General features: G+C 35.3%; 1 protein-coding gene across 6 annotated transcripts in view; it reads right to left on the bottom strand.

Annotated features, from left to right (window-relative positions):
• Il33 (interleukin 33) overlaps positions 1–27,283 on the bottom strand; it is a 36,194-nt gene extending 8,911 nt beyond the window's left edge. For 2 of the 6 annotated variants that reach the window (XM_020159379.2, XM_020159374.2), the window contains exons 1-2: positions 27,125–27,283; positions 2,822–2,929 (exon numbers count right to left, since the gene is read on the bottom strand). In XM_020159379.2, the coding sequence (XP_020014968.1) occupies positions 2,822–2,918 (97 nt within the window). In that variant the 5' untranslated portion in view covers positions 2,919–2,929; positions 27,125–27,283. Of the gene's footprint in view, positions 1–2,821; positions 2,930–3,589; positions 3,716–12,908; positions 13,050–14,395; positions 14,451–27,124 lie in introns of those variants that run through there. The other 4 variants (XM_074051911.1, XM_074051913.1, XM_074051912.1 and 1 more) reach the window with 4 other exon arrangements.
• Positions 27,284–27,855: the final 572 nt, after the last annotated feature.

The following is a 27,855-nucleotide window of genomic DNA, read 5'->3' on the forward strand; positions in this document are numbered from 1 at the left end:
ATGTAGACCTAGCATCTAGTGGGACAAGCACTGAGTATAATTAGTGAGGAATGCACCTACATTTGAAATATTGAAAATGTTTTGTATTGGGAGAATTTTGAAGATGGTAACTTTGGTGGTCTGGGCAGCTGAAAGTGTGGGGGTTGTGTGCTTATGAAGAAAATACAATGCTCACATGGGTGTCTACAGAAGAGAGTGCTCCACCCAGGCAGAGCCAGCTCAGATTTACATAGGGGTACTACTACTTTCTGTATCTCCATCCTGCCTGCTCTCTGAAGGCAGTGCCTCAGTATGGTTTTTAAGGAAATTTGATAGCTGGTATTATCATTGCAATATTATGAGTTCCCTGAGGCATTTTTAGTGAGTACATGGGAAAGGGCCTGGAACTCTTTCTATAATTCTGGCCCCCAGGGAGCCAGACTATGGGTGACAGAGACTACAGATGTGAATCACTTCATTGTGTATTTCTGCCTCAAATACATATTTCACCAAGGTCTCTTCTCACTTTTTCCTACCTTTGATCTATCTGTGACATTTGACTCTGGGGACAATTTCCTTCTTTGAAGCCCTTTTCCTTTATTGCCATGTTACCAGTAGCCTTTGGTTTTCCTTGTTTCTGTCTGATCGGTCCATCTCCATCTTCTTTGTTAGTTCTTCCCCTTCTGCCTGCTACTAAAATTTCAGTGTTCCTCAGAGTTTTCTCTTTGCCTTGTCCTCTCACTCTGAACTTTCCAAGCAATCTTGCTTCCTCAGTGACTTCAATCATCTGTTTAAATGACTCCCCCAAACTGTAATGTTGTTTTTGGTCTTTCTCCTGATTTATCTGTTGTTCAGTATCAGTACTAGTAGTTTCTTATTATTCTCTTCTTCCAATATATTTTTTCTGAATTACCTATCTTGAAGAACAGTGCAACTAGCTGCCATTATCTGCCCGATTCTAAAATTAAAAAGCTGAGATCATTTGTTTTTTCCCTCTCTTTCATCCTTCAACTCATTCAATGTATCATTAAATCTTACTCATTTCCCCTTACAAATGTATCTGAAATGGAATCCTTTCTCTCTATTCTGTTGTTTTAGGTGAGGCCTTCAATATTAGTCTCCTAGAAAATGCAATAGACTCAAAGCAGTCACTCTATCTTCATACCACTAGCAATGTGATCTCTCTAAAGTAAAATCAGCTTATCATTCCCCAGTTAAACATTATCAGTGGTTACCTACTGTCCACAGGATAAAGTTTAGTCTCCTTCACTGATAGGTCTTGGATGGCAAGACTCAAACTGAAGGGATCGATCTCTAACTACTTCTAGACAACAAATGCCATGCAGGGATATGAACTTGGGGCCTTGCTACTTGTTAGGCAGATGCTCTGCCATTTGAGCCACAACCCCAGTCCTCTCTTACTTTAGCCTGGCTGGGCCCAACCTTGACTGAGATCCTCCTACCTATGCCTCAAGCCTAGCAAAAGGACTGGGAGTGTGGCTCAAGTGGCAGAATGCTTACTTAGCAAGCTGGAGGCTAGAAATTTAAACCCTAATACTGCCGTGGTGTGTGAAGCATTAAATTGAGCTAATATTATTGAAAAGAAGATTTGCTTAAGGGAAAATAAAAACAATGTGTCATATTCTAAAACCATAAAAATGTTTTATGTATTATCTTTATCACTGTCCTCAAAATAGTATAGATAAGAAGTTAGGATCACTGTACCCATAAAGAAGGAGTTATATTTCAACTTTGGCACTAATGCCAGCCCCTCCAACATGCTTACTGTCACATTCCAGTATCTATAAAGAGTTCTTATTTCCCAGATAACAAAGAAAATACACTATTTAATAAGAAGGAATTTGCACTCTTTTTGTGCAGAGCATTTTGGCTTCGTTTACAAGTAAAAGGACTAATTTAACTGTGATTTTTTTTGGCCATTCAGAAATTAGTTTTTTTCCCTGATTACCAAAGGACATCATCGGTAGACAAGAGCCTCAGAAAGAATAGAAGGGAACAGAAATAATATTCTTTAACACTGCTTTCTCTTCTGGCCTTACATGTTCATGGAAAGGGAGAAGAGAATGAAGGACAAAGATACACAGATCTCTACCACCATTCCTCATCCTCCATTTCCTCTTCAGTCCATCAGAGCTCTGTTAACTCTGTTTTGTGTTACTGCTACTACATGAAAAAATATGCACATAAATTTGCATGATCCCTTCATAGGTAGATAATTTTAAGGATCAAAAGAGCATTAGTCTTTTCATCTCAAAGCTATAGATGTTACTTGATTTCATTTCCCTGTCATCTTATTCCAAGTGCCTGGAGTTTATAATTAGATAGACTTTAGCATCATCTGATCAATTCTGATTTATTTGGGGCCTAGAGTATTCAAATCTCTTCACTTGTTATTCTATCCTTCATCAATAATCGTAAGTCAGGACCACATGCTTGATACACCAAAAGTATGGACACATATTTGCTGAAAGAAAGTAGATCAGTATAGAGTTTTACTAGTTAACTAGGGAAAAAGTCTTTGGGATTTGCTGGCAGGAGGTATGGGTAGATCAAAGGAGTTATTATGAAAGGCTATTATTTAGTTTTCAGTATTCATAGTCTAAATTATGTAAGCTGATACTGTCCTGTGATACATTGAATAAGCAGAATTTGGCTAAGTATATAGTCAGCTCAAAACCAAAAGCTACCATATTATATCCTTATCAACTATCCTTTTTTATTTCAGTTCTTGAAAGTAACATGAATAAACATTGGAATAATAAACATTTGATAACAGATTAAAAAGAGTGGGTAAAATAGCCAAAAATGCTGAAGTCCTTACTTCGTAGCCGGCAAGATTTTACCAGGCCTTTGTGTGCTGTGCTGTTCAGCTTTGCTGGGAAAATTTTTGAAGTTGAATACTTTGTTTTAGGCTTCATTTTTCAGGTTTCTGTTGGATTAAAATATAATATTAGTTCAACTCTCTCAAGTTGAAAACAGAACAGAGACAACATGGCTGATTCCATATGAAATTGATGATCTAACCACACAGCAAATATAATTATTTCAGTACAATTTGAGATAGAATAAAATGATAGAGCAACAAAGACTTCCAAAAAATCTTAAATTTCACATAGTAGGTTGATTGTTAGTGGTGATATTGGTATGAAATTCACAGATTTTTTAATATTATAGTACAGAGCAAACAGGTAGTATATTGCTGCTATATGATTTGCACTGTAGGGGGTGGGGAACCAGAAGCTGCAACCATAATATAAGCCTAGAGAGTGCAAGTGGCCTTAATGACAACCGAACAGCAGAAGAAACCCACGGTTCTCACAAGACTTAAATCCAGTGAGGAGATTTGGTCTGAAAATGATTTCTCCTCCATGGAAAGCTAGCATTGGAGAAGAAATTCATTGCACTCTCCCCATATCTCAGAGTGCTATAACCAGATGCCATCTCAAGGGGGGCCTTACTGTTTGAGGCTTAGCTACTTTGAGGATGTGAAAATACAAAAAGATCACAAGTCCAGCTGCTTGCGGACACCTTGCTGTAGAGTCCCACAAGGAACTCTGGCTGCAGAAGTTAGGGTAGTCAGTGGTCCCACCTGATTCCTGAAGTTTGTGGATTACTGAAGAGACAGAGCTCTGAGTCTGAGGCCAGTGGATTACTTGGTTTCTGAAACTTCCTCACTGCAGCAGGGTGATTTACTGCAAGGTACAGTCTGGAAGCACTGAAATGCAGGCAGATAGATTGCATGATTCCCTCTGCTTTCTGCCTCCAGTGCAGAACTCAGTGATCTACTCACTTCCCTCAATCTCAGATGCACTAAGGACACTCCTAGGATAGGATATTTGCCACATAGACTGAGTGTACAGATGAAGGAGCCCTGTGGGACAAGTAGGACCCTGCCTGGCACACAGGGCATAGAGATTATTGAGGTAAGCAGCAGCTCCGGGCGTAAAAAGTAGGGGAAGCCTTTAGAGTGAATGCAACCCTGATGCTGACAATATACTCTTTACTGGCCTGGAAATCAGCCTACATGCAGCACCAACTTGCATGGTAGAAACAAGGAAACTACGATAGACCTGAGCTACAAACCACTGCCCTTCCCAGACCTGATAGAACCAAATGAAAAGATCCAGATCTAATTTGTTGCCTCCCTTTTTAATTCATTTATTTTAATTTTTATTTTTTGTTACGTCTTGTTAAATTTTTATTCCTATTTCTTTTATCTAATTTTATTTTCTTTATAATTGGATTTTTAATCTTGTGCTTTTTCTCTCACATTAATGTTGCTGTTTCTTTTTTCCTTTCTCCATCCCCTTTTTATTTCACTATTGTATTATTATTGATTTTATCTTCATTGATTTTTAACTTCATTGTTTATTCTACATTTTTCTTACCCTTTCCCCACAATGGTTATTGGTGGTGTGGTGTTGTCTTTAATTGACTTTTATTGTATTCTATTATCTGGTTTGTTCTGATGTTGTCACTCTTATGGTAGCTTGTTTTCTCCTCTCTGAGTGCCACTGGATATTGAGCCCTCAAAGACTGCTCACTAAGAAGACCCCATATAAAACTGGAAGACATATTCATCCCAAATGATATACAATAAATAACATAGAAACACAACAAATATGAAAACACAACATAAGTCCTCCAAAAGTTCATAACTCTTCAAAAAAGAGGATACAAAGGTATTGAAGTAGATAAAATTCTGTATAAATAATTCAAAAAGCTAATTGCAAAAATGATCAATAATTTTAAAGAAGATACAAATAAACAGCTAAGAAAAGGAAGATAAGCAAGATACAAGTGAGAATTCAGCAAGGGGAGATTCTGAGGAAAAAAAACCAAATGGAAATTAAATCTCAGTAAATCAAATCAAAGTCAGTCAAGGTGGCTCATGCCTGGAATCCCAACTTCTCAGGAGGTGGAGATTGAGAGGACAATGGTTCAAGGATGGTCTGGGCAAAAAGTTAGTAAGACCCCATCTCAACTAATAACTGAACATAGGATGCATAAATAGGAAGATCCTGGTCCAGGCTATCCTAGACAAAAATGCAAGTGTCTACTTACAAGTAACTAAAGCAAAAAGGACTGGTGATGTGGCTCAAGTGATAAAGTACCTGCCTAGCAAGGATGAGGCTCTAAGTTTAACTCCCAGTACCACCAAAATAATAATAATAATAATAATAATAAAATAAATAGTGGAAATCATCACCAATAGTCTACATGAAGTAGAACAAAGGAAATCAGTGCTCAAAGACAAGGTTGATGAATTATTAAATTCAGCTAATAAGAGAAAAAATTAATTATGACCACAACAATCAAGAATTTAGGGTCACGATTATGAAAGCAAACTTAGAAGAGGGTGCTGACATACAGACTAAAGGCACAGACAGCATAGTCAATGAAATAAGAGTAGAAAATTTCCTAAATCTAGGGAACTATATGGACATCCAGGAACAGAAGGCATTTAGAACCCCAAATAGATATGATGAGAAAAGAACTTCTCCATGTACTATTAGAAGTTTTAAAACTAGAGAATAACAAAAACAAAGAAAAATGTACAAAAAGCTACAAGGGAAGAATGTTAGTGTTATTTAAAAAGTAATAATAGCAGATTTCTCATCAAAAACCCTAAAAGCCAGGTGAGTGTAGTTAATGTATTTTAAGATTTTAAAGAAAATAACTTCCAACTAAGATCACTATATGCAGCAAAGTTATCCTTTAAAGCAATTAGAAAAATAAAAACCTTCCAAGATAAGTACAAACTAAAGCAATTCATGACCACAAAGCCAGCATTGCAGAATATATTGAAAAATACCTCACATTAAGGAGGAAGAAAGATTTACACAGTCGTTAGAGCTCAGGAAAGAGTAAATCTCACTAGAAGAATAGACATACAAATGAAAATTAGAAAAGAATGAAATATTATTCACTCAATAAAGTATCAAACTTCTAAGATGAATAAGGGAGAAAGAAAAGAACACAGTATTTGAAATAACCAGAAAAATAAACTGACTAAATAACAGAATTACTACTTACCTTTCAACAATAACTCTAAATATAAATGATCTTAATCTTAAATGATTAAGATGTAGATTGGCTGACTAGATCAAAAACAATATCCAACTGTTTGTTGTCTGTAAGAAACTCATGTCAAAGAGCCACACAGAGTAAAAGTGGAAGTATGGAAAATGATATTCCAAGCAAATAGAATGCAAAAGCAAGCAGGAATACCATACTTAGGTCTGGTGAAGCAAACTTCACACCAAAATTAACCAAAAGAGATAAAGGTCACTACATATTAATATAGGAAACAATCCATTAAGAAGCTATAATAACTGTGAATACATTTTTCACAACTTTTACTGTACCTAATTTCATAAAACAAACACTACTGGACATAAATGAACATATATGTCCAGATACAATAATAGTGGGTGATTTTAATAAGTCATTATCATCAGTAAATAGACCATCTGACAAAAATATCAACAAAGAAACTTTGGAGTTAGATTGTACCATACAGCAAATGGACTTAAAAGATAGCTACAGGACATTCTATCCAGTAGCAGCAGAATACATATTCTTCTCAGAAACTCATGAAACTTTTTTCAAAATAGATTACATTTTAGGATAAAGCAAGTCTTAACAAAGACAAAAATCAAAGAATTTCCTGTATCTTAGCAGATCATAATGGAATAAAACCAGAAATCAATAGCATGAGAAACTATGGAAATTATAAAAACATGTGGCAATTGAACAATATACTTTTGAACAATCAGTGAGTCATTGAAAATATCAAGGAGGAAATTAAAAATTCCTAGACTCAAATGAAAATGAAAACACAACTTACCAGAACTTTAGGGATACCATAAAGGCAGTAAGATGCAAGTTTACAAATATGCATGTTTACATTAATAAATCAGAAAGATTTCAAATAAATAACCTAATGATACATCTTAACAAATGTAAGCCAAATCCAAACTTAGTTATAGGAAAGAAATAATAACTATCAGAGCTGAAATTAATGAAAAGGGAACTAAAAGAATCATGCAAAAGATCAATGAAAGAAAGAGTTGGTTCTTTTAAAAGATAAACAACATTGACAAAACTTTATCCAAACTAACCAAAACAGAGAGAGAAAACCCAAATTAATAAAATTAATTTAGGGGAGTGGATATTACAACAGACACCACCAAAATCCAGAGAATTATTAGGGAATATTTTTAAAACTTATATTTCAATAAATTGGAAAATACAGAAGGAATGGATAAATACCTAGACACGTGTCATGACCTACCAAAATTGAGCCAAGAAGATATAAACAACCTAAACAGATCAATAATGAGCAATGAGATTGAAGCAGTGATAAAAATTTTCTCACAAAGAAAAGACCAGGACCAGAGATTTACTGCTGAATTCAATCAGAACTTTAAAGAAGTAACACAAATGCCCCCTCAAACTATTCCATAAAATAGAAACAGAAAAAAACACTTACAGACTCATTCTATGAAACCAGTATTATCCTCATACTAAAACCAGATGAAAACACAACAAAAAAAAGTATAGAGCAATTTTCTTGATAAATGATGCAAAAATCCTCAATAAAAACTTGCAAACTGAAAAGGCTGGCATGGTAGTATACAACTGTAATTCTAGCACTCAGGAGCCTGAGACAGGAAGATTATGAGTTCCAGGTTAGACTGGACTATATAGTGAGTTCTGGTCCAGCCTGGACTACATAGTAAGACCCTGTCTCAGAGAGAAAGAGAACAAATAAAAATCCTTGCAAACCAAATTCTATATCACATTAAAAGAAGATCATATACTATGATTAAGTTGGTTTTCTCACAGGGATGCAAGTGGGCTCAACATATGCAACTTGATTAATATAGCACATAAATAGAATCAAGGACAGAAATCATATAATCGTCACAATAGATGTAGAAAACTTTTGACAAAATCCAACATCCCTTCACGATGAAAGCGTTGATGAAAGGATCATACCTCAACATAATAAAAGCTACATACAGCAAACCTACAGTATACTATATATTTATACATTTAAATATACTGTACATTTATACATTTAAGTATACTGTATATTTATACATTCTTATTATATTAAATGAGAAAATCTGAAGAGTTACCCCTAAAATCAGGAATGAGCAAAAGGTGTCTACCCTCACCACTCTTATTCAACATAGTGCTTGAATTTTCAGCTAGATCAATAAGGCAAGAGAAAGAAAGAAGGGGAATGTAAAGAGGAAAGGAAGAAAATTATCCCTATTTGCAGATGATTTGTTCCTATAGTTAAAAGACTCTACCAGAAAACTCTCAGAATTGATAAACACTTTCAGCAAAGCAGCAGGATACAAATTAATAGCTTTTCTACATAGTAATAACAAATACACCAAGAAAGAAATCAAGATAATAACTCCATTCACAGTGTCCTCAAAAAATAAAATAAGCCTAACCAAGAAGGTGAAAGGCCCATCAATGAAACTATAAAACTGAAGAAAGAAATTGAAGAAGACATTAGAAGGTGGAAAGACTGCCCATGTGCCCATGTTTAAGGATCTGCAGAATTAATATTGTGAAAATAGCTATATTGCCAAAAAGCAATCTACATATTCAATTCAGTTGCCCTGAAAATTTCAATGGCATTCTTCACAGAATTAGGAAAAAAAAAAGAATTCTCTACCTGGCTCCATGGTGGCTTAAGCCTGTAATCCTAGCTATTCAGGAGCTAGGCCAGCCAGGCCTAGCTGACTGATTCCTTGAAGTATATACTCAGGAGTAGTACAGCAGAAACTTATAGTAATTCTTCCTTAGTTTTTTTAAGGAACTTCCATCCTGCTTTCCTAGTGGCTGTAGTAATTTACATCCACACCAACAATGTACAATGTTCCCCAGCCCACATATCTCAACCAGTGAACTGGGTGTGGTGGCACAGAAACAGAAATAAATAAGTGCAATAGAATAGAAGACCCAAAAATAAACCCATGTAGCTACAGTCATCTGATTCTCACAAAGGTACCAGAAACATATGTTGGAGAAAAAGACAGCTCCTTTAACAAATGGTTCTAGAAAAGCTGAATATTCACATTCAGTCACAGAAGACTGAATTAGATCTCTATCTCTCACCTGTACAAAAAATCAACTCAAAAGGCATCAAAGACCTTAATGTAGGTCAAGAAATAATAACATGAATTGCATTTAATTTAAAAGCTTCTGCACAACAAAAGGAGAGTAAAGAGAGATTGCCTACAGAATGGGAGAAAATCTTTGCCAGCTATTCATCTGACAGGGGATTAATACCCATATATTAATAAGTTTTTTTAAAAACTCAAAACATTAAACATCAAAAGATCAAATAATTCAATCAGTAAATGAACAAATGAACTGACACTTTTCAAGAGAAGCACAAATGGCCAATAAATACATGAAAATAATGACCAAGGTTTTTAGCTCTCAAGGAAATGCAAATCAAAACTATGTTGAGAATGCATCTTACCCCAGTCAGACTGCCATCAAGAAAATAAAAAACAGTAAATGCTGGGGAGCACTGGAAGGTGATCTGTACATTGTTGATGGACAGCCACTAGGAAAGCAATATAGAAGTTCCTTAAAAACCTATAGAATTACCACACAATTCTGATATACAACTCCTGGGTATATACTCAAAGGAATCAAAGTTAGCATGCAATAGAGATACTCGTGCACCCATGTTTATAGTAGCACTGTTCACAATAGCCAAGTTGTGGAATCAGCCTAAGTGCCCATTAATGGATAAATGGGTAAAGAAAATGTGATACATATTCACAATGGAGTATTATTCAGCCATTAAGAGCAATGAAATCATGTTGTTTAAAAAAAAAATGGGTGGAACTAGATATCATCATGGTAATCAATAGATGCCAGACTCAAAAACAAATATCTCATGTTTTATTTCATATGTGGAATCTAGACATCCACTATAGACATGAATACTATAGACATGAAGGTAGTAAGGAACTATTCAGGAAGATAAAGGGAATCAGGGGAAAGGAAAGGGAGGGTAAGAGGTGAGTGGGGTTGAATTGAATGTGGTCAAAGTATGTTATACACATATATAAAAATGTCACAATGAAACCCATCATTTTGTTCAATTAATATGCATTAATTAAAAGGGCTTGTGCATGGCTCAAGTAGTAGACTGCCTGAATAGCAAGTGCAAGGCCCTGACTTCAAACCCCAGTACCTTAAAAACAAATGAAAAACATGCATGCATGCAAAAAAAAAAAAAGAATGGATAGAAGAAGATCTGTTTATTCATTCCAGAAGGAATTATGCAATTTGAAATATCGCCTTTTTTTTTTTTTTTTTTTTGGTACTGGGCCTAGATTTCAGGGCCTCTCACTTGCTTGGCAGGCTCTCTACCACTTGAACCACTTCACCTGTCGTTTTTTGTGTTGGATATTTTTGAGATAGGGTCTCATGAACTGTTTCCCTAGGGCTTGCTTTGAATTACAATCCTCCTGGTCCCTGCCTCCTGAATAGCTTGGATTACAGATAGCACCTGGCCAAAAATTTGCCATCTTGTAGCCCCCAATTTAATACTTAATTCACACAAGGATAATGAATAGATGTTGAACCTTGATAATCAACTTGAATGAAAGTATCATACTAAAAAAATATGGAAATCCTTGTTATATAATTCAAAAAATCTCCTACTCTTCAGTAAGGAACTAAAAGCTGATTTCATAATTGATGTATGGCAGTGTTGCTGTGGTTTTGGAGGGAGCAGGACTTCCCCAGTGTGGTACTCTTTCTGATTTTGCCAGAAATTCCTCTAATAATTATTGCTTTTAAAAAGTGTTGACCTATTATTTTACTACCTTAAAAATTCATCCAAGGAGTAGCTATAATTTAAATCTCATAAACATCATAGCAATAAACTCTTCTAGCAGGATGAGTAGAGCACTGAGTTTCTGGGTTAGAGCACTCATTAGAAGATAAACTTTTTGCACCTTTACTTTCACCCATGAACAACTCTGTAAAGGTTGAAATTTCAAATTATCTTCTCTAGATGGAGCTAGAATCTTGTTTGCAGCCTATCCCATGAACAAAATCCTCAATGGTAGTCCAGTTGAGGCCTCCCTATTGTTCCCCTTGGTCTTGCCATGGAATGAATATTATCCTCCCACAGCTTCAGGACTTCATATCACATCAGTCCTTCTTCCCTTCTCTAATTCTCCCATCTGTATTGATGAAGAATTCTTAGAAGCAAAGAAATTTATGTATTATTCTACTGAGCCTCTCACTCTGTAGTTGAACAAACTGATACTCTGAAAGTTTAAAGCCTTGCCTATTTTCACAAAAACAGAACTGGAACCAGAATCTAGTCTCCTGACTTCCATCACGATGCCAGCACTTCCTCAATCTCTTTCCCTCCGTCCCCATCCTATCTGCTCTCACCTCTTCAAAATATAGAAAGAAAACAAAACTGGAAATTTAACTTCACTCATCCTTTCTTATACACAAAGCAGTTGTCCAACTTCTTTGAATTTCTGAATATTAGAGTACCAAATAAAGTTCTCTGAAGAAGCTGCATCAGTTTTAAAGATCCTGCAGACTGTTCTACCTGGGCTACATAGACCATGATTGTAGAAAGATAGAATGCTGCAGGTCAGCAGCCAAAATTATCTTGGGCTTTCTTACACTGTTTAGATAAATAGTAATTCACTTTTAACCTGTGAATCTGACTTGCCATTCTAACAACTGTTAGGTAAGCTTCTTGAACTATATTGTTAAGCTTAGTAGACTTCCTTCCTCCACCACCTCCAAAGCTAAGAATGCTATAAAATACCTATAGGAAAGATTTCTCCACTTTGCTGTAGCCTGCCTACCTAATGCCACTCCCACACCGATATATTTGTTGAATGTATTGGTTTATGACTTTCTGTGTTCTTTGGCTATAATGTCTTTCATTTTTGGAATATATCATTCATTACATCTTGAATCTTTATTTCTGGGCCATGGTTACTCATATTTGGCACAGAATGAACTATTATTTCCTTTTTCAGAGACAGTGGAAATTTGTAACCATAACATGGGGAATAGTGCTGTTAGATAACCCTATTGTAGTTAAAATTTGAATTACACAGGAAAAAGGTTAAATAGAACCCTGTGCAAGTGGGTATTGAGATAACACTTTAATAACAACTAGCTGCATATTTGAACTGCATTCAAAAAACTGATTTTATTTTCTCTTATCTAAAGCTACAAATGTCCTAGAAAAAAATTTTCCTAGTCACAAAAGATAGCATTTTCAAATAAATCTGTTTGTTCTAATCTATGTTCTAACTCTTGAAGAGTTAGAATTCATATTAGCATAGTAAAGTGTTGATAATCTTTCATTGAAGAATCATAGATACCTTTGTTTACCTAATTGATTTTAGTAATTATTTGATCTCATAAGCTTCTTTCCCCCTATTTACTGCCAGGAACTAGTTTGAGTGAACACATTTGTAAGAATCCTGCTCTAAAACAGTATTAGTTTGCATAGTTCAACAAGATCTAATCTTACTACCTTTTTAAGGTGAAAAAATACCACATTTATGATACAGTCATTGATAAAGAGAAAAGTCGGCCTCTTTTGTATAATTACATGAATTAAAAGCATAATCTGGAAATATTTTCAAATCCTATTATGAAACAAAGCACTTTTTTCAAATAACCTACAAATCTTTTACCTAAATAAATATTATCATGATTTTCAGACTATTTTTCTAGTCTGAAACATACTCTTCACTCTCCTTTTAATATCAGAATTCCTTCAGAACACGTGACCATCTAAATACCACTGGTTCTTTTTTGCTATTTTTCCAATAACAGCAAACATTTTTTATACTGATTATGATACTCACCTAAATTACAAATGTGAAGGGCTGGTCTCAGATGATGTGGTTTCCTGTATTCAGCACTTGGTAATGGTTAATCCATTACATTCCAATTCTATTTATACAAATGTGCATACCCGTGTGCATGTACACACACACACACACACACACACACACACACACACGGATTAAGCAATACTGAGTGACAGCATTTGATGAATAAGGCTATGTAAATAGAGCTAGTTGAATGAACTAAAATGTATGAGAATGTATCTTTTTCCTATAGACAAATCCTAAACGGAGCTTTCAGATAATTTTAGCTGTAGTACTTTCAGAGTTACACTTAATTATTAATTTCATAAAACCTCTAAGACATGAACTCTTATTAGTGCTCTTTCTAGAATATAGAGTGCACAGAAAACAGATTGTTAAATTGTCTTTCTCTTTTCTATAGAAAGTTGAAAACTTTTAATTTTTTCTGTTTATAAAAATGATGTAGGGACCTTAGAAAATGTGTAAATGACAGGAAAGCAAATATACTATATTGTGACTTTCTTTTCTCACGGTAGAAATATTATACACATCTATTTTCAATTAAAAATAATCATACTGCAAATACTTTCTAAGCTGCTTTTTCCATTTTCAAAAATTAACACTATATCATGAGTATTTTCACATCAGACACGTTCTTTTACAAGTTACATTATGCATAACTTTCAATCATATAAATATATCTTAACCAATCTCTTCTTGATTAACAAATTGACTGTTTCCAAGTTTTTATTTTCTATGTTTCTAATATCAATGTTGCAACTGACAGGTGTGTTGGGGGGGTGATCCTTACAAAGCCTTCATAAATTCATTAATAACATAAATTTCTAGCACTGAATTTGTTGGATCAAAGAGTACATGCATCTTATGGTTTCATAGATATTACCCAATTGACTTCCAAAAGTTTGTGTTGATTTATAATTCATGGACAATCCAAGTGAGCTCTCTTCCACACTTCTGAAGCAGTATTATGTATATTGTTACCTTGAACACATTTGCCTTTCTAAAGAGTAGAAAATGTCTCCTAGTTTTAAATTTTATTATTTAGGAAAATTCAACCTCTTTTAATTTAACATGTGTGTTATAAATTCTGTAAACTATTGATTGATATAGAATCTTTGTAAGTTAATAAATTAGCTGAGTGTAGTGGTACATGCTTATAATCCCAACACTTGGGAGGTTGAGACAGAAGGATATTGAGTTTCAGGCCAGCCTAGGCTATATAATGAGATCCTGCCTCAAAAAAAGGGCGGGGAGAGTGAGGCCAAGATTAAAAAAAAAGCAAAACAAACAAATTAAACCCTTGTCTGTGATATATGTTAAAACTTTTCTCCCTAGTAGCATTTATCTTTAGACTTTGTCAATTACATTTCTTGTCTATATTTAAGTTTTCAAGTACTATATGGAAAAAATTCAATCAACATTTTCTTTTAGAACTTCTGGCTAGATGTGGTGGCACATACCTGTAATCCCAGCTATTCAGGATGCAGAGATGGGAGGTGAAAATCAAGACCCCACCTAAAAATAAATAAATAAACTAAAGCAAAAAGGGATATGGTATGGCTTAAGTGGTAGGCCTTGAGTTCAGTCTCCAGTACTGTCAGTAAAATAAACTTGGATTTTGTGTCTTACTTCAAAAGACCTTTCCTCCTCCAAGATTATATACAAATTTACTCCTTCTATTTTGTAAAATTTTATTGCTTAATATTTTATACTTGAATCTTTGTTTCATTATAACTTTTAGTATCAAGTATATTAAGGGGTTTTCCCCTCAAATGCCTATCCTAACAACATTTATAATCCAATTTAGACAAAGTGAAGTTTTACCACATATTATGTTAATTCAGTTGAACTCAGGGCCTACACCTTGAGTCACTCCACCAGCCCTATTTTTGTGAAGGGTTTTTTGAGATAGGGTTTCCTGGAACTATTTGCCCAGGCTGGCTTTGAACCAAGATCCTCCTGATCTCTGCCTTCTAAGTAGCTAGGATTATAGGCGTGAGCCACCGGCACCCAGCACAACAGGAAATTTTTAAGGCAAGTAAGAAACATCATTTAGAGTATGTTTTGTGAATCCAATGTTGTGGTGCTGTGTGAAGCACCATCTGAAGGAAAGAAAGGAAAAGTAGTGAGAACAGAGCTAGGGCAATGTTAGTGGGACTAGTAAGAACGGGATTGAGGGAGATGACTTCCATAGGCACTTTATAGAGTTCTTGAATAAGTGCTAGGCCCAGTTCTTCTAAATCATCCAGCTGCTTAATGGCTCGGTCAGGATTAGAATCTAAGATTATAATGTGTGTGTCCACCACAGTGTCTCCACAGCCCTTTTTGCATGTGGATGTAGTAGCTCTGGACTGAGGAGGAGGGAAGTGGATGGTGAAGAGAAGCGAAGGCAGTACTAGTGGCTAAGGATAGGAAACGTGGATGGGGAGTCACCGTCAGGGACAAGAAACTTCAAATGAAGTTTGAAGGATTTGACAAACAATTATAAGGAAATTTCAGCAGGGAGTTAGAACTGGGTTGCAGGAGGCCAGACTTAGCCATGTGGACTTGCTCTTCATTTGTGATGGTATACTGGTTGATGATGTGGGAGCAAGCGAGATTTTATCTTGGTTAAGTGTGGAGCAGGAAGAGAAAACTATGAAAACATGTAGAGCTGGGGGATCTTACATTTAAAATGTAAGGGAAGAAAAGCCTTAAGTAAGAAAACCAGAAAGAGAAGTAGAAAGATGAAAAGATCAAATTAAGAAGGCTAAGAGAGAACACAGTCTCAAAAAGCAAGGACAGGGAGTGACAAGTACTATAGAAACCCAGCTGGAGATTAGAGAGAGCCTTTAAGTACAGTGGTAATCTCAAAATAGCTGCAATGGACCACACAGAATGAGGAGGAAATGAGAGTTTTCTAAGAAATGTAGTACTGAAAGGAAACAAAGAGAAGATATCTTCATAGAGTAGTGTGGAGCAGGGAAGATACAACTAATAAGCTAGGTGATACTGGGAAAGTTACTCGATGTTTCTAAAGCCTCAGTTTCTTCATAATAATAAATTTCCTCATAATAGTCTAACTCATTGGGTTGTTGTGAGACGTAAGTATATTTTCAGGACTTGGCACTGTAGTTGGTTCATATTAGAAACTTAACACGTTTTAAAATGTTATTATTGATATTGTATTGGAATGTGGAACTCTCGGGCATATTTCAATGCAAAAAAAGCGCTAACAAGAAGGGGGAAATCTATATAGTATTCCAAGAAAGACAGATAAGGGGTGGGGTAAGAATAGGAGTGGAAAGGTAAGCTTTGTAAAGGAGACATGCTACTTCTTGTAGGAGAGGAGGAAAAGTGAGAAAATGAAAGAAGATATGCAATTTTAAGGCTTAGGGAAAAGAACTTGAGGATCTTGTAAAATGACCCCAGTCTTCATAATAATGTAGGTTGTGAAAACTTTAGAGATAAAGAGTAAAGAACATTGGTTTGAATTCTGTGTTTTTTTGGTGGGTCTGGGGTTTGAACTCTTGGCTTCATACTTGCAAAGCAGGCACTCTACCACTTGAGCCACCCTTCCAGCCCTGGTTTGAATTCTGGAGGATAAATGGGAAAAAGTCTAAAACAGCTCCTTGGAGAATACAAAAAAGAATTAACTAATAAGTAGGAAGTTACTGTTCACTAGGTAATACATTTCAGTTTTGGAAGATGGGGGAAAAAGTTCTGGAAATGGATGGAAATGATTGTAAAATAATCTGAATGTACTTAATGCTACAGAACTGTACACTTAAATGTTTTAAATGGTAAATTTTATATCATGTATATTTTCCATTTAAAAAATTAACTAAAATACAGAAATGGAAGGCCAAGCATAGTGTCTCACCGCTGTAATCCCACCTACTCAGGAGGCAGAGATTGGGAGGATTATGGTTCAAAGCCAACCCAGGAGAAACATGAGACCCTAGCTGAAAAATAACTAAAGCAAAAAGGGTGAGGGGCATGGCTTAAGTGTTAGAGCTTCTGCCTAGCAAGTGTGAAGCTCTGATTTTAACACCAGTACTGGAAGAAGTAGAAGGAGAAGGAAAGAAAAAGGAAGAAAGAGAGGAAGAAATAGACTTTCTAAAGAGAATTCTGTGTTCCCTATCTTAGAGATAAAGATATCCTGGTAATAATGGTGGCCAAGATGAGGTTTCTGGCTGAGCTGTTAAGAGTTACAGCTCATAAAAGTAGGCATTGAAGTCACTAAGGGTGACAACAGCAGAGGCAATGGTGAACTAAAAAGTAGGTCAGGGTCCCTAGTGGCCAAAATGGACAGAAATTAGCATAGGAGTTGAGCCCCAGGGTTGGAGATAACTGAACATGAGAAAGAGCTGGGGAAAAGGAAGTATATGACCACACTGGGAAATGGGCACAAAAGGAAAGGTTTTAGAAAATGTGATTAAAACTGAGTCACAGAAAATAAGTTGGCACAGCATTCTACAGAAGGTGGCAGAAGAAGAAAAGGTGGGGGAAATTTCAGTATATACAAAACTTTGCCAAGAAATTCAGGGGCAAAAGCAGGTGCCAAGCCATAGTCACCTAGTGACTCAGGTAATATGTAAATATCAATATCTGAGTCACTATATTATAAATCAGTTTACAAAACTGTGAGAAAATCCAATCTGTCAGGTTTTACTTCACTTTAGATCTAGTGTGGTTTACTTTCTAAAACATTGTATACCTTAAACCTGTGAAGGAAGATAATTTGCAGGGATAGAGAGTTCTGATATCAAAATGTATCGCCCTTGGTTATTCATGAAATAATTGTGGATATGTGCATGTATGTATCAAAAAAATATTTCTGGATCTTGCCTAATTCATCACAAATATATTCCAACAGGTTTGAGAACATCTGAGGTTGGCAACAGTACAGTCAAGACAGATTGCTTAACTGAGGATGAGAACTTTTCTTGTTAATGTTGGCTCTGACTCTGGGAATAGTACCCAGATTCCAAAGCCTAGAGTGGTTTACACAACTTAATAATTACATGATTCCAAATCTTCACTAGAATAGTTCTTTTGGCAGTACCTTAAGTTCTATCAGCTGGTTTTGTGGGGTTTTTTTTTTTTTTTGAGATTTTAGCAAGGACTTATTTTAGTACAACAGAATAAAGTATAGATGGGGCGGGTAGAAAGAAAGAGAGAGGAGCATTTCCTACCCTCACACAGGAAATGGGAGCAAAGACTCCTGCTGGTTTGTTTTTTAAGAGAAGCATTAGATTTTTCAATGGCAAAGCTTTGGATTTTGAACCTCGTCTTCAAAGTAGAATGCAATGTATCTCTTTAAGTTGATTGACTTGTAGAGAAGCAAGCACAATTCTCAAACACATAAAACATTCATAAGAATAAATTTATTACAGATACATATTTACAGCCAGTGAAGGCATCCTTGACTTCCATTCCTGTCACACAGGGATGCCAGTAGATACTTCTGGAATTGATCCTGTGAGCCAGTAGTCTTCCTATGATGGCAACTTTAGAAAACAACAAGGAAAAGCAAAAGGAGTTTCTGAAATGATGGGGCATGAGTTTATGGAAATGAAGAAAGAAGGAGTCTAATTCCTAATATTTAGGATCAAGAGAAGGGCAGCTCAAAACAGCAAGTGCAATAGCAAAACTTTGCATTGGTGGAAGATAAGTGTACCTGCACCATTTTGAAAATAAAATTGTTTGTTGTCATTTTTTCGCAGCGCTAGGGTTTGAACTCAGGGCCTCATGCTCGTTTGGCAGGTGCTTCTACCACTTTAGTCACTCAGCCAGACCTAAAATTTTTTTTTAATAAGTTTTCTCTTTAAGGATGGAAATCAACTGCTGGTTAGTAAAGTGCATGCTAGTGACATTATGAAGACTGAAGACAAGTTTCAAAAATGCATTTTCCTTTTGCCTGAACCTTTTATTCTCAGATTCCTGACCCTCATCCAGAAGATAAGAATTATCCTTGAACAAAAAAAAAAAAAAAAAAAGAAGGAAGGAAAGGAAAAGAAAAGCTAACTAGCTAACAAACAAAACAATTAACCGATCACTCGGCCTTTAGTATCACATGAAGAACTTCTACATAATCTGGTTTAGCAAATGCTTGTGATAAATTATGCAGCACAAATAATTTGTTAAATAATATGTCATTCGTTATATTAAGAAAATTTATAAGGATGGATTATTAATTCATAATGATCCAACAATAACCTGGCTAAATTTTCTTAAGGTATGTTATAATCAAAAGTCTGTAAAACCTCAATTTTGACCATGAAGTTAAAAACTTAACCCTTTAAAAAATTTCCTATCACAGACCAGTTTTTAAAGTATTCTGACCAGTTTTTTTTCTGAAACACAAATTCAATATGATGATTCATTTCATTAATGTTTTCTTCCCTAATTAATATTGCTTTATAGCTAAGACACAACAGAGGAGTGCCTCAGCTCCAAAATTACAATCCTAGGGAAGATATTTTTTCTTCTAAAGTGTATTTAACTCAAGTCTGGAGAAATAATACAGTTGCCCCAGCTGACAGACCATGCTCCTGGCAAGGAGCAGGCACATACACTGAAGTTGAAAGAGAAGCGCCTATAAGAATGACTAAAGTGAGGAAGACAGAAAATACCAAGTATCAGCAAGGGTTTGGGATGGCTGGAATTGTCATACGTGATTGTCAAGAGTGTAAATTGCTCCAAGCACTCTGGGAAATAATGTGACACTTTCCACAAATACATACCTCTAGCCCAGAAATTCTACTTGAAGGTGTAGTACTCAATAGAAAGGCATAAAAGTGACTAAAATGTTCACCCAAAGATATGCATAGGAATGTTCGTAGCAGTCCTAATCACTTGTGCTAGGAAATAGCACAAATGTTCATCTACATTACAATGGATAAATCATGGTACACTCATAGGAATTATGATCAGTAATGAGAATTAAAAAGCTGCAACTGTGTGCAACAACATAGATGTATCTCAGAAACATAATGTTGAAGCCAGGCGTGGCGGCTTACACCTGTAATCCCACTACTTGGGAGGTAGATTCTGTCAATAGACTCATTGACAGAATTAAATTAAGTCTTAAAAACTTATTCTTACTAGTTAAGAAGAATTAAATAAATATAAAATATATTTTTTAAAAATTAAAGGAGCATCAACATCTTGTTAGAAAATGGTCAGACAGAATATAGACACACTGTTCTCCCTTACCACTAAATACATGCTTCTGATCTGCTTGATTAAAGACTTAAGTTTTCTGTCCTGAACTGAAAGTTAATCAGATCAAAGGGGATTTTGTTTTAGGTGTTTTTAAGACTAAGGTAGAATCCTTAGAGTGTCCTTAAAAGAGTTCAGCTGCTTTTGTCAGGAATGAGCAAGAAGTCTTTTAAAAATACAAAGGATTTGAGTTTTGCAGGAATTAGATGGTATTAACAGTTATCAAGGATAAATGTCATTTCTGAGCTAACAGAATCTCTTTTCTTTCCCCAAAGAACAAATTTAGATATGCCATTCACAGATATCTCATTTATCTGTCAGCAGAGGGTCTAGGAGTGGGCATGTGACCCGGATCTGGTCAATGTGATGAAAGGGCAGGTTGGCCTAGGAGTTCTGGAAATGTTTTTCTCCTTGACATAAGAGGCATGTGAGAAATAACAAATTTTCAATTTCCACTTCCCTAGGCCCCATGTGGGCATGATGCTCAGAGCTGGGCAAACTGCCTTTTCCCATGAATATGGACACTCTGAGGATGCCAGAACAGGGTCCTTGATAATGCCCTTGATTCTCTGCATAAGCTCTAGGGGGACCCACCCCACTTTGAGCTTCTCGTTCAGTGAGCGTCAGTGTCATGATATGTTAAGCCATGTTCACTTTGACGTTCCACTGCTGCCGCTGTAGCATACCAAGTAATACAAATTCTCTTCATTTTTTTGTCTAGTGCAATCTGCATTGACTGTTTGTAAATCCTAAGAGGAAATGGCAAACAATTAATGCATTCTGGACATTGACTTGCAATAGCTTTAAGGTTGAGTTGTTCATACATTTTAATATTTGAATAATGTTATTTTTAAAGAAAACTTTAGCATAACATGGTAATATAAATCGATGTTTAAAATCAATGAAAGAATATTATGTATGAGAGAACATTATAGATCAGAAAATGGAAAAACTGAAGATCCTTTTTATCAGAACATAATTTTGATAACAAGTATTTGAGGTACTTTTTTAAAAAAATGATAATTGCCATTAATATTAGTGTTTTTTGCTATTAATTTTTAAAATGTCAATGTAGTACTATTATTACTGTTTTATTTTTTTTTCCCCTGTTGAAGGTGAGTATTGAGCCTTGGATCTTGTGCATGCTAGGCAAGCACTCTATCACTTCAGCTATGCTTCAAGCCCTTTTTCTTTTCTTTTTTCCATTTTGTTTTGAGACAGGGTTCTCACTGCCTTTTTGCCTGGGATACCTCAAAGGTATGATCCTTTTGCCTCCACCTCCAGATTGTCCAGGATTACAGGCATGTACTGCCATGCCTGGCTTCTATTTCATTCTTATAAAACAGTGAAACATCAGTTGGGTTTGCATACCAAAACTTTTGCATATATAAAACATTTATGGATATCACATACATATAAATCATTCATTATTTAATTGTGGATGAACAAATAGTGGCAAAATAAAATGATGTGTCAAGAATTTGAGCCTGGCATGTAGTGACACTTGCCTGTAATTCCAGTGGTCAAGAGGCAAAAACACTAATATGAGGAGTTTGAGTCTAGTCTCAGCCACATAGTGAGTTCCAGGCCAACCTGCACTACCTCTTGTTAAAAAATAAATTAATAAACATACAAACAAACAAGTAAATAGCTCTAAAATTCAAATTTCATAAAATCATAAAAGAAGAAAAGGAATAATAAACACAAACATATGGTTATTTCCTCTGAGAGAAAAGAAAAAGAATTGTACTAGATAATGGCATACAGGGAACTCCAGAGATATTAGAAATATTCTATTGTTTTATGCTGAATAGTAGACACTACACAAATATTCTTTTTATTGTCTTGCTTCAGAATTTACATTTACATGTACATTATGTATATTAGCTTCAGTGTATGAAATATTTCTTAATTTAAAATATTTTTAAAAGAAAATTAAGTTTCAGTTGACATTTAGTTCTTAATTTCAACTGCTAAGCAGGCCTCACTATCCAGTAGCTAATGTAGCTACCAAGAAAGAAGTAAAAAAAACTATCAAAAACCAGCATCAACATGTTCAAAATTTAAAAAAACAACTTGTTGCTTGAAAGTAATGATGCATTTTTTAAAATATTATGAAGTGGTTTTAAAACAAATAAGCATCATAAAGGGGCTTCCATATGCTATATTGTGACAATTTTAATCAAAAGAATAAAATATTATAGCTAATTAAAGTGACTTAGCCAATTACAAAACATTAAGTTCCACACTATTGTTCAAAAGACAAAAGAACTAAAAATTATTTCCTGATCAAAATATTGTTTCAGATTGCCTTTATTTGGAAGTTGATTGTAAATATATTATTACAATATGGGAAAGTTTGTCTTATACAAAGGCTATAATTTCTGACAGCATAAATTCTATATAATTTTCTCCTATGTTTGAGATATAGTTATTGAAAGGCATCAGAAACACTGATAATATAGAACCAAAATTTCTTTAGAGCTCTCATCTTTCATAACACCTTCACTGCCACACCTTCTTCCTAGGTTAGCTGCCATAGACAAAAGCCAAAATGTGAGTCCCTCCCAACGCTGGCATTCAGCTGTGGACTCCATGGGCGGGACTAGTTATGTAAGGCCGGTTCCTTTCTTAATGGTTATTTGCTGATGCCATCGCAGCTGCTAAATGCTCACACCTGGACAGACTATGTAATTTTCTTCCACAACAAAGTGGTTGCCCATTAATATTCAACATCAGGACAGCCTTGGTGTCCCACCTTTCCTACTTCATCATTGCTCCAACTGCCCCTAATTTTATCATTTTATGTAGGATTCCTATTATACTCAGTATTGATTACCTAGTAGCTGGTCTTGAAATAAAAACTACTGAAGTAAAAACACTGCTAAACACCTCTCTTCTCAAAGATAAGACTACTACACAGCATTGTATATCAGATAATATTAATTTGATAATAGGACATTTAAATATTAAGAGTACAGACACTTTCCATTCACAGATAATGAGTGTTCCTGGCCACTGCTGAGTAAATAAAGCCTCAATCCACAACTTGGGTATTTCACTCCCCTAGAGTTTAATCAGAGCTGCACTGTGCAATGAACAGAACATAAAACTCAAAAATCTACTTGACCACCATAGTTTGACAAACCTTTGTCTTCTACCTTCCCTGATTTATGGGCTGCTCCAGCTATCACTGTATTGCCTTCATCATCTTTAAGTAGGATTCTTAGTAGGTTTGGCTTATTTACCTGGTAGCTAGCCTTGAAGTGAAAACTACTAAAGTGAAATGATTCTTTTAAATACTTCTGTTTTCAAAGATAAGACTAAAAAGATACATTTTTCTGTCACATCAAAATGGCAATGATTTTAATGCTTCTAAATTTGAGTCTGCTCTCATGGGTCAAATAGCACTGAAGAGAAATCCTCCCGCTTGATATAATGAAGGTAATAATAACTGGACAACCAGCATTACCTGTCATATCCTAGGCATGGCACCCTCCAAAATATAAAACAGCTTATACTCCGTTGGGTTAATGTGTTTCCAAAACATACTCTGAGTAAAATAGTAAAGAAAAAATATGCACTCTTTGAAATAAAAATAATAGTACATATCCATTCAGGTAATATGGATCTTTCTTATAGAGGAAAAAACAGGAAGCTAAAGATTGTCACTATATTACATCAGAATGAATCTTATACCTATTTCTGTGACTGAAACTTTAAAAAACAATTAGAATGAATTATTACTCAAAGAAACCTAATACTAGCAATAATGGTCTGCCTTATGAAGCAGTTATATTGACTACTGATAATGTATTGTTGAACAGATTGCAAAGGAATGTGGACAGGTAATAATATATGTGTAGAAGATAACCAAAGAATAAAACTTCAAAGAGGAGAAATTTTGTATTAGTAAATTCAGGTTTGAGGAAGTTCATGTTGGGTATAATAAACCCCCTAAAAGAAAAAAATGGAGAAAAGCATATGTTCCCTCCTTTTAAGAGAAAATATAAATTGTTTAAACGGCATTTCTTAAATACCAGCCATTGGCACATAGTAGACCAAGAAGTTAAGTGGTTGAAATTTGAGCCCAGCAGATCCACAAACTAAGAGTTTTATGTTAAATTCTTTACAAAAACATTGAGTCTTCATTCAGAACTTCGTGGAAATAATGAGCAAAACATTCTTAGGATTTCATCTTTGGTACATCCTCACTTGTATCAATATTGCCAGGGAAAATTTTGACAGTCATTTAATTTATGAGGTGGTCAAAGTGGAGGGGGATTAGATGTACACTGGCTGCAGATTTTTTAAAAGTAAAGCACCCAGTCAAGTTTGTGGGTGGACTCTTCCTGGTTCATAGCAATAGGGATGGCAAAAGAAGCTACATAAAAGATGGTGGCTAGCAGTGACCTGTTCCCTTAGGTAACAGTGAATGTAGCCCTGCAGAAATAAGTGGAAACTTAAAGTTTCTCATTAATATTTTTACATTTGAAAATGATGGGAACTCAGAATTTTAAAAAAGTGGCTTCCCAAAGAGGATTAGAAACACGCTAATAAAGTTAGTTAGAATCACTCTTACCTCTTCATCCTTTTCCTTGATGTCACTTGCCTTGGATTTTACTAGCTTTGTCATTTTGGATTGGTACAATCTTTCCAAATCTTATTTTCCTAATTCCATAAATGGAGAAGATACTGTTTATCTCATAGAGTTGTTGTGAAGATGAAATGGGCTGATGAGGGATAAATGTCTCACATCAATGGTCCACAACTGATGGTACATTTAACAACTATAATCTGCCGATAATAACAAGAGTAACATTTGCCAGGAGTCTTTGGCAGGGAGGAAGTACTCCAAACTCCCTATTCTTCCTTTACCCCTCTCGTTATTAATTTAGCCTGCTATCTAATACTACGTCTCCTTAAAAGTTCCTCTTGTAGAGTGGGAATGAAGTTCAGTGGTAGAGAACTTGCCTAACATGCCAAAGTCCTGAGTTCACTCCACATCGTATGGGGGGGGCATTACTTTTGTATCAGGACATCAATCTCAGAGAATTTAATTGGGAAGGAAAATGAAGAGTTTAGAGGTTCTACCATAATTTCCAAAAGTCCTTGAACCAGGCATTTTTTGTATTGTGCAGTGGAATTGCACATTTCTGCTGACAAGGATGTTATTTTTGGTTTTAATGTTGCTTCTGCAAATTGGTACATAAAAAGGGGGAAATTCTGGCCTCTTGAGCCCACAGTGTTTGCCAGAATTTCAACTTGTTGAATAAAAGATACATTGGTTTTGGCATAATTATACTTACATAAAAAAAACCATGCTATCAGCCTTGCTGTCATAAATGCTATAAATATCCCTAGACATATATTTTTTTTCTTCTCTTGATGCTGCCCTTCTGCAGTACTTTCCTGTAAAGACTTAATTCCTTGACAGAGTGGAACACATTCCCAGAAGCTAGTTGCAAACTCTTTAGCTTTAACCCGGGGCAGACCCTGGCTAGGGTAGCAGATCTCATTTCTCATTCTCTTCTCTTATTTTCAGAACCCCTAAGAGAAAGTTTGCCTCAGATTTTTTTCTCTATAAATGGGAAGTGGGTACATTCAGGCTGTAAATATTGTAAGTTAAACAGTGATCCAAATAAATAAACATTTAGATTGCTAAGAAAATCAATTTGTAAGTCACCAAAATTGGATAGGAGATCCAGGATCTTTACAGAGAAGAATGAAGAAAATGTGAAGTTTGAGCTGATGCTCATGATGTTCCTGCTGCCTTCTTAACTGTTTCAGGAAACTCTCCAGCTGTGTGATGCAATTCAAGAGACCCTACCTTTGAGAAACAGAGAATTCTGTAGTTTTCTTGAACACATAGTTGTGTATCTTCTGGGAGGAAATCAAAAGAGGAACATCAAGTATTTGAAAGACAAAAATGAGAAGCAATAGGTAGGAATTCTGGGAACAGCATTAGACCACAGTGGCATATAAGAATGTCTGAGACAGAAGAGTACAAGTGAGAATCTCCTGTACCCCTGGAAACTCTACTCTTAGGTTTCTAGCTTGAGTGCATCCACAGTATGTACTTCTGCATGTGGGGCCATTTACTTTACTAAGACAGTCTGGAGAGATATATCCACTTATGGAAAGATACAGCAGAGAAAAGCACAAGGAGGAAAAATTGAGAGGAGGCAGACTACAAGGAGTACAAAGAAAAAAGCAGCCTTCAAAAGAAAGTCTATAAGGATACCACTGGGGAGGGGACCAGCAGAAGACAGAAGAGGGAAAGGTGAGGGTGATGAGGGATGAATATGATTGAAGTATATTATATAACTAGAAAAATCACATAATGAAACCACTGTTTAAAGGGGGGGTTCCCTTTTTAATAGTTTTTAGGGGGGGTGAAGAAAGAATAATATACATGGAGTGAATTTGATCAAAGTACATTATACACATATATATCACAATTAAACCACTTTGTACAATTAGTTTATGCTAATAAATATTTTTATAAGAGACAGTCTCTGAAGAACAGTAGCAAAATCAATAGCTTTTGAATTTATACATTTAGGTTGTCAATTCCTTATTTTTTCACAAATGATTTATTTTTCAGTTCTTTTATTGTCCTACTTTTACTGAAAACTAGTTGTAAACAGTTGCTAAAATGTTTGTGTCCAGTAAGCATAAGAGTATAAAGTAGAATTATCAACTTGCTTTACATGGTTTCATTAGTAGGGAACATTTTAAAGACTATTACAATCTATTTAGGCAATTTCTTAATAATTTTACGATCACCTGGAAAGGAAACAGAATGGAATTGTAAGTTAGAAGTAACTTATTATCATCCACTTTCACTGCTTTTGGCAATAATAACAAATCAACCTTATAATTTATTTTGCAGAAATAAAAAAAATGATTCCCATGGTTTTCAAGATCTCTCTTCATAAAATCTGACTAAAAACTTCCCACAATTTTGATTTCAGTCTTACCTTGTGATCTTGTCTTGATTTCTCCCCTAAACAGTTACAGCTTTTTCTCTGCTCAGAGCTCCTGCAGGCTCTTTTTATTACCCAGAGGTTGGCAGAGAACCAAATGGCCTTAGAAGGGCCATCTGGGCGGGTGAGATTTTAGTCAGTTTTTAACTCACTTCTCAAGAGCCAATAACATTGCAATATTGCTAAATCTAAGATTCATGACTTTCTGTGTTCTCCTCTGCCTTTCTTTTTTGCTTTTGGGATAGGGTCTCTGTTGCCCAATCTGGCCTGGGAATCAAGAACTTCCTGCCTTTGTAGAGGCATATACCACCATGCCCTTTCATCTCCTCTGTTTTTATTTTAAATTTTAATCTTCAGTGATGAATTTTATGTTCCATTTTTTTCTTTTTCTTACAACTCACATTAGAATTACCTAACAGGAAATTGCTCTCCTCTGCCCATCTGCAAGTTCCAACTCTTCTCTGTTTCCACACCTCATGACTTGGCTCCTGAACCCTGAAACTTCTAAGTTAAATTCCAAAACTTTACCTTTGGCACCTTCATATTGAAAGTCTTTTGCCCTTTGTATTTTCACTTTGGACCATTGGTTTCTTAAATTGCAATCTTCATTAAGAGGTCAATTAATGCTTCCACATTCTTTTATAATAAGGTCACTTCCTCTTGCTTATCAGAAATACACAGCTTATCTGTAAATAAAAGCTCTCAGACACTTTTATGCATGTCAA

The sequence above is a fragment of the Castor canadensis genome, chromosome 13 (assembly GCF_047511655.1).
Source record: "Castor canadensis chromosome 13, mCasCan1.hap1v2, whole genome shotgun sequence".
Lineage (NCBI taxonomy): Eukaryota > Metazoa > Chordata > Mammalia > Rodentia > Castoridae > Castor > Castor canadensis.